This window comes from Anser anser (genome assembly GCF_964211835.1).
Source record: "Anser anser genome assembly, chromosome: 1".
Lineage (NCBI taxonomy): Eukaryota > Metazoa > Chordata > Aves > Anseriformes > Anatidae > Anser > Anser anser.
In genome coordinates, this window is record NC_139720.1 from 140,909,839 (window position 1) to 140,921,763 (window position 11,925).

The window sequence follows — 11,925 nt, forward strand, 5'->3', positions numbered from 1 at the left end:
AAAGACATTACAGACACCAAGATCTTCGCACGTGTTACTACCCTGAGTCTTCATGTTCATGCAACTAATTGCTAGCCATTCTCCCACCTCTCACTTTCACGCTGCCTGTCACCACCTGGAGTGTACACCATAATCTACTCTGTGCAAGGACCAGGTCTCCAGGCATGTTCTGCAAAGCCACGGGGTTTGCTTATGGGTATTTCAAGGCCATAGCTGCATTTCACATGCACTGTAGTGGATGTGATGCCTCATCACCACAATTCCCATTGTCTGTATGAGTAGAGAAGATGACTAGATATACTGTCGGGGTTGAAAGTGGTGCTTTACAATAACGGTTCCAACTCTTCTCTCATTAAAGGCGGTGATGGCAAGCGACTTTGCAATCCCAAGGTTCCGGCATTTGGAGAAGCTCTTGCTTGTTCATGGCCACTGGTGTTATTCCCGACTTGCCAACATGGTGCTGTATTTCTTCTACAAAAATGCAGTAAGTGTTTAACTTGGCAGCTTTGTGGCACCACATGTTTCCAGGGTTTATTCTGTGCTAAGTGAGCATTAGGTCAGCCTTCAAACAGTTTATAAATAAGCTGCAAAGAAACTTGCAGAGTTGAAAGACAGCTGGCTGCCATTTGCAAAAATACAAGACCCACTCCATAACAGCTACAGTGTGCTGCTGAATGTGCAAATTAGGTAACAGAAATAACAAGCACTGCTTAAGAAAAGTTTCTTTATAGAGCAGTTTTGCAGATTTTAGCTAGCTAGACAGAGGAGTCTTTAATGCCACGGCCATCCAGCACTGGTCCAAAGTAGCAGTTGGGTGTGTTTTCTCTTCCTGACCCTATCTTGTAATTGCTTATGAATCACTGTACATTTTCCCTAGTGACTTGTGATAATTTGAGTCATCTGTGTGTCTCAGATGCCAAGATTTGGAAGATGTTTTTTATTGATTTATCTTATTCCCAACTAACCCAAAGAATTCATTAGAAAGGAAGCACACGGAGGTAAAGAACAGACTATGGGTCTGCCTTTCGTCTCTGGTGTATTCAACAGGAGTTAGTCCAGTACCGGGCACTGAGCCAGTGGCAGCTCACCTCCTTGGCTCTAACAAAGTCCCTTTGCATTGATCTTGGAGTATAAACGTGATTGATTGAAAACTGCCCAAAAATTCCATCAGGTGCGTGGGAGTCACTGCCTGGCACACAGATCTGCTCACTTTCAACACCTACAAATCACCCGGGGAGCAAGGGATATGAAGAAGCAGGAAAAAGAAGAGAGCCAGAGCTCTCAGACCTCTGCTTGCTCCAGAGGGTAATGTGTGAACCATGAGTGGGAGAGTGGATTTCATCCTCAGTATCCAAATCTTACTAAGAACAAATGTAATTCTCAGTTTTGTAAAAGTTGCATTCCAAATTCCATCTAGTCCTCAATTTTTTAATCAATGGTAACTTTATTATATAAATTCCTCTTGGCCTGACTAATCTTTTTGATCTCAGTCTAAAGGTAGGTTTCTTATCAGGAAAAGACCATTATTTGCTGCAAATTTTGAATGTCATAGGAAATGCTAGAGGAATAAAGCATTAATAAACTAGCTTTGTGTTAACGGAAGTATGATAAAATACATTCTGTGGTCTGATCAGGAACTGCATGCAAGCACCCTTCCAGACACAAAATCAGGGACTTGGAAAGTTTGAATTTCTGCCTGAGTATGGAATAGCACGCAGATTTAAATAATGTTGCAGTGAGTGGAGATCCACCTATTGAAACATGGCAGTGAAATACATGCTGGTGTTCAAATGCCTGAGTATTAAGGCCTGATGCTGAACATCTGTACTCCCACCCCCAGTGCTCTATGTTTCCAAGATACCCTTTGGTTTGACAATATTGAATCTCATCAACTTCCAAAAAGTGTTTTCAGAGCCATCTTAGGTTAAAATAAATAAAATAATAATAATGAAGTAATACACGTAAGACATTCCAGGAATCAGCAGCCAGAGCTGTTGTTTATATACCTACATTTTTGTTCAGCCCTTGTAAAATCTTCCATTTCCTTTGGTACAACTTCCCTTGATTACAAGTATTATTTCTCATGCCATTTTTAGTACAACATTTTCAGAAGCTGCTGCCTCAAGGCTAGAATATAACTGCAGAATATGTCTTTGTGTTGGCTCTGCCTTGACAGCTCTCAGAGCTTTCTGAGCAATACTTGTTTCTACTGACTCTAAAACTGTAGTGGGATATCCAGCATATAGACGTGAGTATGCCTGACACAGTGCCTGCCCTTAAGGAAGGAATATTCCAAAATGAAAGATGGGAGCACCTGATCCTTCTGCAAAGAGAAAGTTCTGGATGATTCTCCATAGAGATCAAGACAGCTACACTGCAAATGTTCTGCAAGTTTTCTACTTACTCGTGTTGTTTTTCCCATTAGCTCATATTATGAAATTTTCCATTCTCCAGTAGAGCCTAACTCAAAGTTTAAACTCCAAATTGCTACAAAAGCCATTTGGAAACTCAGATGGCTTATCCAGGGTGTTTGGCCTGGTAGAGATAATAAAAATACAAATAAAATATAGACTGAAACATAGCTTGACTGAAAATATCTGAGTTGATACAAAGGGATTTCATATAAACAAACTTCTACTACATAAGCATGTATTACTTGTTCTCCTTTATACATTATGTCTGCAAGAGAGCTCTGGACATCTTTTGACGTATATTTTTTTCACTGAGGTATTCCAGTTTGGGCCAAATCCCTAACAGAATCTCATCTTGGGGAAAAAAAAGAAACCTTTTTTACCTAAAATCTAATATAATCATTATATCAAAAATTTCATTAAATTTAATTTGTTTTGACTGTTTCTCAGTGGGGTAATGCACACAAATGAGGACATGCTACGTTTGAGATCAAATTAAACTCTTGTTTAATCGAAAATAAAATTTCACAGGCAAAAAAAAAATTTGATTTAAGCCTGGTTATTTAAATGTTATTTGTACAGCTTTCTTTGCCAGCACTGCTAAAACCCATATTAGAGACGGTATGAAAATTTTCAGCTGGCTGTATTTTCATCAAACTACCCATTTTTGTCAAAGCCAAACTGCTTCCAAGACAGGTTAATTTTAGCAAGGCTCTAGAGAGGAAAATATCTTTGGTCCATGAATAGCAGGATTTTGTTTATTTCAAATGAGCAAGAGAAAGGTATCTAAATCCATGTATTTATTGCAATTCCATTTTGTGAAAAGACTCAGGAAGTTTTATTGTCCTTTGGGTGTGGAAAGGAAATAAATTTCAAAGTCTGTTCAGTTGTGAAATGAAATTGCCATCTTCCAGCCAACTGTTTGGAAAACAGCAAGCTCTGGTAACTCAGACTTGTTTTGGGCAAAGGAAGGTATTTTTCCTGAAATATACGCAGCACTTTTAGAAGTGATCCTTAAGAAAATGTGACCATATAACTTTTAATAGGCTAGTCTATAATATGGGCTCACAGATTGCAAGGTGTGTTGCTACTGATATACAAGCTACTTCAATGTAGTATGCAAACATCACCTGAACATACACATACTGTACATCTCTCTCATATCATATACATAGATATTCATTCATGTACAACACGACTAAGCCTCTTATTCTGTGGCAATTTCCCTGTACAAGATATCCTTATTCTCTTTACAACAGTTTTCACTGGCTAAGCAGTCCATAGCTGTTTTTGTCCCATGTTTGAATTTCACCCAAATTTTATGGTTCAGATAAAACAGATATACATTTTCCTCTGTAGGCCTGAAGATGATGAAGGGTTAACATATTCCAGATGGTTGAAAGTTGTTGAGAACAATATATTAAAAGAAGAGGAAATTAAAGGAGAGGTCATGTCATTTCCCTTCTTCGTGGTTAAAATGAGGAAAACCCCTGAGGGACAGTTGCCATAGTTTTTCTGCTTGCCTTCTATGTAGGGTTAAACACTTTACAAAGACTAACTAAAATGGAAGTTTTAGGAGGACCAAGCCTGGGAGTTTATTTCCTTCCCAGCCCATCTTTTTCTAGGCCTCAAGTGTCCCCCTCACAGGTGAGATCAGCACCTCTCCCGAGCCCTGAGAACCTCTCATGAGGCAGAGATTGTAGGAGAAATGAGTTCATTAGGTTCATGTGGGCCTACTATTCAAGCTTGTCCAGGTCCTTTTGGATGGCTTCCCTTCCTTCTGTTGTATCAACTGCACCACTCAGCTTGGTGTTGTCTGCAGACTTGCTGAGGGTGCACTCCATTAGTGACATCGCACTGTCTGTGTCATTGATAATGATATTAAACAGCACCAGTCCCAAACAGACCCCTGAGGGACACCACTCATCACTGGCCTCCACCTGGACATAAAGCCGTTGACTGGAAATCTCTGTCTGCAGCCATCAGTCAAGTCCTTGCCAACTGAATAGTCCGCCCTTCAATTCCATCTCTCTCCAGTTTAGAGATCAGGATGTCACGTGGGACCATGTCAGAGGCCTTAAAGAAGTCCAGATAGATGACAAGGGTCTGTCTTCCCTAGTTGGCTGATGCAGTTACTCCATCATAGCTCACAGAGCTGCTCATTTTCTGAATTTCAAAGCACAAAGATCAGAATAGTTAAGACAACTGTATTAGACCCTATTGTTTCACATTCCTTGCTTCTGGATGGTCTTGCTTCATGTTGGTCTTGGAAAAATGCTGCATTTACCTTTTGAAGACTAGCTGATCCTCCCAAAACATCTCAAACCAGCAGGAGGTATTATTATGGAAATGTTTATTATTACAACAATAATGTAAGTGCTATGGGATCAGTACTCACCTAGAGGTCAACATTGGTTGGGAGAGCTTTTTATGGTTAACTAAATTCTATCAGAGTTTCACTTGAACAGAAAGTTAATTTTGTGTGAAGCCAGCACTGACTCATGAGATCTGAGGTTCCAGCAGCAGAAAGACTTCAAGGTTTGCCAAACTGTGGCTTAGCTAAGTGGTATGTGCATGAGGAACAGCAAATTCAAGACTAGTTTTCATTAGAAAATTCATTCGTTTAGAGTTCACAGATGAATCCTTGCAGAACCAGAAGCTTAATGGTATCAGCACACAATGAGATGATGATCCTGTTTCTCCTATCGTATTCACAGCACTGCTGGTTCTCTTTCAGATGTTCGTGGCCCTTCTCTTCTGGTACCAGTTCTACTGTGGTTTCTCTGGCTCATCGATGGTTGACCAGTGGTATCTCATCTTCTTTAATTTATTTTTCTCTTCCCTTCCACAACTGATTACTGGTGTGCTGGATAAGGATGTGCCAGCTGAAATGTTAATAGCTGTACCTCAGCTTTATAAAAGCGGCCAGAACATGGAGGTAAAAACTTCTGCTTTTTGTAGTATTTTTTTTCCTAGATCCTTTCAATTTCAACTGGAAACCAACCTGGCTCTTGAAGGGCAGGTGACTGACAAAAAGGTCCGAGAAGCCACTATTACTATGTCTGGATATTGCTCATCTTAGTCAAAGTATCTAGGTGACAAAAGTACACTTGAAATAACAACAACAAAAAGACCAGCTATATTTTGAAATACGTAGCAGGTGGGAAACTGGACACTTTAGGTCAGCCTGAGCTGAACACCTACCTCCTGGTCTAGACTCACAAATAGCTACTAAGGTAGATTGTACCTTATAGATTAATAAAGATTTTCACAGAACTACCTCACCATACTTACTCAAAACTTCAGGCCCCAGTCCTTTACAAATAGGCAGAAGACAAAGATGGCTTTAGGAGTAAGCACACAGGTTGATAGACTCGGAGGGAAGTAGTCATCAGCAGATGACAGATTCAGAAAGCTTTTGTTGAAAACACCTTGTCCCATCCGCTTAAATTGTGCAAAGAAGACAGAAGGAATTGAAGGAGGGATTGAAGCAAAACCACTTCTGGTAATTACAGCTGCATTTTACTTTGGGAAAATCTTTCTGCTTGGTAAAACTATCCATATCTAGGCATCACTTCCAAGGCAGAAGCCTTTCTTAAAAGTACCTGGCATTGTGCCCTCTGAAGGGATACAGTGACTGTTTTGCCTCTCACTGTACACCTGCCTTTGGTACACTACACATCCAATGACAGGCACTGTCTTGTTATAAGAAATCTTGTCACAGCTTAAGCTTGTGGGGAAGTTATGTCTGTCTGTCTTCAGCTGGCAAACTGAAGAGACAAATCTCCCGTGTACAGAGTGCAATTATTTCTCATAGGCAAACTGAGGACCATTCTAAGTTTGTTTGAAATCTGGTCAGTGCTTTCTCTGAATAGTTACGAAGAAGGCATTTAAAAACTTGACAGAAGTCCTGCTTGAGGTAGGATGTCTTTCAAAAAGAAATCACCAATTCAATGCCTGCAGAATTACAGAATAATTTAGGTTGGAAAGGAGTCCTGAAGGCCATCTTGTCCAGCCCGCTGCTCAATGCAAACCTAACTTCAATGCTAGGTGAGGTTGCTCAGGGCTTTACCTAGTCCGGTTATAAATATCTCCAAGAATGGAATTCTACCGTCACTCTGAGCAACCTGTTCCAGTGCTTAACCACATGTGATTTCAGTGGACCCAAGAACACCATAATTCTTTCTAAGCATCTTTCAATTCTCATTTTTAGGCTGCAATGATAGTATTCAAAGAGGAGAAGATCCCTGAGGAGCTCAGTGGTTGGAGATGAGGCCTATATCCCAAAATAAATACATACATATTTTGCCATTTACAAACTATTTTTCCTTACACCCGGGTCTTTTTTTATGATCATCCACACCACTACAATTGTATAGTGCTTTAACTCAAAGTGTTAATTTTGCTTTTTAGCAAGCAATTTTATGCACACAGATATATGTATCTAATTCGTTTTTACATTTGTATTTATAACATAGCATAAATTCCTGCATGAATTATCACAAAAATCATTGTAGATCTTCCTTTCTAAGTAATGGTGCATATTCTGTTTTCTCTCTTGCAAATATATACTCTGTGCTTATGTGCATATGATATAAAACCCATTTAGTCATGTGCTTACACCTCAGAGAACTCCTGAAATCAGTGGTCTAACTATTGTGCATAAACTTGGGCATCTTCATAAACGTTTGCTGATCTGAGTGTGTGTTAGGAGTGTCAGAGTCAGATTACACCTTCTGATAAGGAACCAAAATAAAGGAGAAGTTTCTTTCCCTGAATGGAGTGACTTGCAGATAGACTCCTCATACTTCATCCCTGAAGGTACTTAACTAATTGGCAAAGTGTTGAGGATATTCGCACAAGCCCTTAAAATGTCCATTGGAATGTTTCCCTGAAAATACCTAACCCAGCAAACAGCATCTTACTTAGGCTCTGATTTTCTTTTTGGTATTTTTTTTTGTTGCCACAGGAGTATCAACCACACATGTTTTGGATGAACATGATTGATGCTATGTATCAAAGCCTGGTTTGCTTCTTCATTCCTTATTTTGTAAGTGTTTGGTTTAAGATACTCTATTTTTAACATTTTGAGGAGAACTGGAAACATAGCTTGGGCTAAATTCTGTCTCCTTCTTTGCAGACTTACTATGATTCTGAGGTGGATATTTTCTCCTGGGGAACTCCCATCACCACAATAGCTCTTTTCACCATTATACTACATTTGGCTATTGAAACCAAAACTTGGGTAAGGTACCCACAGTCCACACAGAAACTTGCTAGCATATCGTAATTCTTTTCTTAATGCCATTCTTCAAAAACACAAGATGTTCATTTTGTTCCCTCAGCAGACTCTATTTTTATCAAGTGCTGTAAGTGAACATGAAAAAGATTTTAAACAGTGACTTACGAATTGCTTTGTAGTGTTGTGTATATAATAAGAATTTTTGAAAATATATAGCTCTAAATTCTTTGCTATGCATGGATTTGGCTCCAGAAATTAATAACTATTAATTGAGAATCATGTTCTCGAAAATAAAGAATCATTGTTCCTTTGTGTTTTATTTTGTTTGTTTGGTTGTTGTTGTTGTTCTAGACTTTTCTCCACTGGTCATCTTGCATCTTCAGCATCCTTTTATTTTTCTTTGTGGCTCTGGTTTACAATGCTTCCTGCCCAGTATGCCATCCTCCATCCAATCCCTACTGGACTATGGAAAGGCTGATGGGAGACCCGATGTTTTATTTCACTTGCATTATATCACCAGTTGTTGCCTTGCTGCCCAGGTATTGTGTCTTCTCTCATATGTGAAAGCACTTCATACATATGATTGGGAGGACAAGAAAGATTTCTTTTTCCTCTTCCTTTCTTTCTTTTCGTCTTACCAGCCAACTCAATTTTGTTCAGTGGGTCGTTACGTGAAGTCAGGTTGTCTAACATCTTCTGTGCTCCTGACCACAGGAATGGACCACAGCTCCTGGCTATAGACCACAGGAGTGGGATAAGTGTAGGCTGTTGGTTGAAACTCCTGGCCATGCAGAGATTTGCTACCCTGCGAGGTTTTTCGTGATGCTTCCAGTCCTCTGATAACATGCAAAATACAGAAATCCTGATAGTATGTTGTGGATTTATTTGCCTACTTGCAGATGTAGGAGGCCTGCCCTGCAGACTGATCCCCATTGCCTTTGAGTCCACATTAGGAAAGATGAAAGACCTTTTTTTTAATATATACTGCTAGTTATTAATCCAAATATTAGCACAGCATTCAGAGCTCTTCATATGTAATCTTTTTTGTGACAAACTTAAGAAAGGCACATAAAACTCTTATTTTCCCATGTTGTACTTTTTTCTTTGATATTTTCTCTTAACAATACCTCAGGTACTTCCCATATTTCAGTTCTTTTCATGTTCATGTTCTCCTCTTGCAGATTTCTGTACAGAACGCTTCAGGGAACACTATTCCCAACGCAGCTTCAGCTTGGACGCCAGTTGAGTAAACTTCCCCCAGAGATTCGCACCCAGCTTCTGACCAAGTTAAATGTCAAAAAGGAGTCAATACATCAGATGCAACCCTTTGCAAACAGCTTCTCACCAAACCTTGTCTCAAATGCCAGTGATTGTTGTAAGGTTTATAACCAAAACACACCTTTGCCAGCATCTCCAAAAGATGAGTCGCTTTTCCATGAGCACACAAAGGCAGAACATACAACAGATCGGATTGTGGCAGCCTCTCCCCAGGGTGCTCTGCTTTACGGTGAGAACAGACTCCCCTCAGAAGCAAGTAGTCAGGAAACGTCCGTGGGATTTCATGAAGTTACTCATGGCACTTCAGAGATGGATTCACTGTCTGTGGGAGCAACTTTCCCATGGAGCCCAGCAGTCGATCAAACAGACTTCAGTTTGTTGAAGTGGATCACATCAACTCCGCTGTTCAGTCGCTTTGGAACTGTTTTACAGGTGTCATCAAGTAGTTTACAAAACGAAACACAGGACAGTATGTGTGTGCTTGGCTCTTCTTTGCATGAGGACTTCAAAGGCTTAAAAGAACAGAGCTCGAATAACTTCCAGGACAAAATGAAAGGGACCCCATATGACAATTGTAAAAGTGACAATTCTGAGACCACCTTTTTATGACATGGGCCTCAAATATATTTATGTATTTTCTATTTGCACACATTTATAGTGAGATTACTCTATTTGTTTCCAAAGATGAAACAGAAAATCAAAGGTACAGAGTGATTATTTAAGAATGTTTAAATACAGTATATTGAAATAAGAGCTTTAAATATAAAAAGAAAACACTTGAATGTTCCATTTATATTGTTTTATTTTTTCATCTCATTTTGTAAGGAAATGCCGTCTCTGTATTTTCAGATGCTTCTCTTTTTTTCTTCTGACACATACTGTAAAAGCAAAGGACCTGTCTACCATATCCAAAAGGATTAGATGCAGCACCGATTACCGGTATCGTTATAGGCCATTCAGTAATCAAGGATGAAAAACCATGATAATAAATAGGCCTCTGCATTCCATCCATTGTCTCCTTGCCAGAGTGCTTTGTCGCAGGAGCAAACCATTAGGCAAGACGATGGAATTATTATACACCTCTCTGTAAATGCTAACAGTATCTTACCACCGCATTAATAATACTGGTATTTTATAAGAGACACCATATTTTGATATTGCAGCCATAGCATTTTATGTGTCATGATAAAACAATAAATAAATGACCATCCATATTGCAAAGTGACTTCCCAGTCTGGCATTAATAGTATCTCAGCCCTTCACCTGGAGTACCTAGTATGATACAGGTCGTGACCTCGTATCAGGCTATTAAACTTTTGAAAAATAGCTGTTTCTCATTTGTGTGGAACTACTGTGTGGCAGTACTACAGCTGGTGTCCACTGTGGAGTTTGACTTGGAGAGATCTGTAATTTTTTGTGCTGGATTCCTACAATGAAGGGGCTGGTTTGGCTGAAGAAGTGAGTCCTGCTTGCTAACGGGCAGGCAAGGAGGAAGGTTCTCTTACACATCTTCACTGTCGTTTCAGCCAGGTTAAATAAAGCCTTGGAGATCAAGAAGGGTCATGGCAAGGTACCCGAGCCTGGTGTAAGACAGGCTAGCCCCAGTACCAAAAGCATGGAGCATCACTGCTTTTGAGATTGTGCCAGAACCAACTTTACATGGTTTTGGATTGTGTCTCACAAGCTGCCACTGGTGTAGTGGTGTGCTGCTGCATTGTGTCAACCTGATGGACCCCAGGGGGCTTCACCTCGGAGGGCTGCTGTTTTTTTTCATACCTAGTCACCACGGTTATGTATAAACTGCCTTACTTCCTAGTTTCTTCAGCACAGGTTTTCAGATTGTCTCAGCCTTGTTTACCATTGATTGTGAAAGTTCACAATGGTAAACATTGTTCATGTCATGTTCCATTTTTTGGCAGCACGGTGCCAGGCAGCTTGGCTCCCACAGGGACTGCCTCAACCTGTTAAGCCACGGTGTCTACCGTATGTCACTTTCTAATCCACTTGGGATCTGTCTTTTTTAAAGGTATATGCATCGGCCTCTTCCCCAAGACAGAATCGGCAGTAAGAAATTGGAAAATGCCAATGAAAGGAAGAGATGAAAGCAATCTAAATAAGAGCTATCAGTCTGTAAACGTTACCCTGATTAAACATGACACATCAACATGTAGCTAAACTATGTTTTGGAATTAGAATTAATTAGGGATGGAACATTTTGGAATTAGGGACAGAGCAAAGATGCTAAAGGATTTGTGGGATTGCCAGTCTCTTCTGTGAACAGTTTCAAGCATGTTCGGGTTCAGCGAAGGCAGGCAGGCATCGGCGCCATCAGTGCCTATGTAGAAGCTTGCTACTCTAGGCCTTGAAAGCAGGGCAGAGGTGTTGTCCTCCCCTCAAAGCACTTTTTTGTCTTTGCTATCTGGAAAGGGAGCCTGCATGACTCAGCTCAGGTGGAGAAATCTCCTTCTCCGCTGTCTCTAGTTGGGTAGGCGATTTCTATTTTAGACATCTCTACTTGTCTCTCTATCAAGACTCAGCCCCCTAGGTCTTGATAGTCACTCTGTTGGGATGACATTGCAGGTACTTTTTTGGCAAGGTTAGTTATCTGTATGTTACACAAACTGTGCAGCAGTTGCCATTCTAAATAACTCACCTATGTGGTGCTGCAGTATCTTTTAATGTCAGAGGGGGAAACTAAATATTGCCATCTGGTTAGAAACATTGCCTTGCTTGTAAGACAGGATCTCACAGAAGGACATGGTGTGAGATACCAGGTTCACAGGCTTGCAAGACGTTAAATGCCCCCTTCAGTCATGAATGTCCTGGGGTCGTAGCAGGAGCGTGCAATGGACGTCAGGTGTGTGTGCCCTTCCCCACTTACTGCAGCAGCCCAGGCAGGTGGGCAAGGGTCTCTCAGGCTCTTTGACTCATCCACAGCTTTCCACAGCACATTTGGTGTCCCGTGGTGTTCAGAGCAACGTTTTGTGGCTCACA

At 40.4% G+C, this 11,925-nt stretch overlaps 1 protein-coding gene across 2 annotated transcripts in view; it reads left to right on the forward strand.

The window, feature by feature from the left end:
- Positions 1-10,152, forward strand: part of ATP10A (ATPase phospholipid transporting 10A (putative)) — a 113,979-nt gene extending 103,827 nt beyond the window's left edge. For both annotated transcript variants that reach the window (XM_083847825.1, XM_083847826.1), the window contains 6 exons: positions 359-484; positions 5,149-5,349; positions 7,381-7,461; positions 7,552-7,656; positions 8,005-8,192; positions 8,835-10,152. In XM_083847825.1, the coding sequence (XP_083703951.1) occupies positions 359-484; positions 5,149-5,349; positions 7,381-7,461; positions 7,552-7,656; positions 8,005-8,192; positions 8,835-9,540 (1,407 nt within the window). In that variant the 3' untranslated portion in view covers positions 9,541-10,152. The remainder of the gene's footprint in view (positions 1-358; positions 485-5,148; positions 5,350-7,380; positions 7,462-7,551; positions 7,657-8,004; positions 8,193-8,834) is intronic.
- The last annotated feature ends 1,773 nt before the right edge of the window (positions 10,153-11,925 follow it).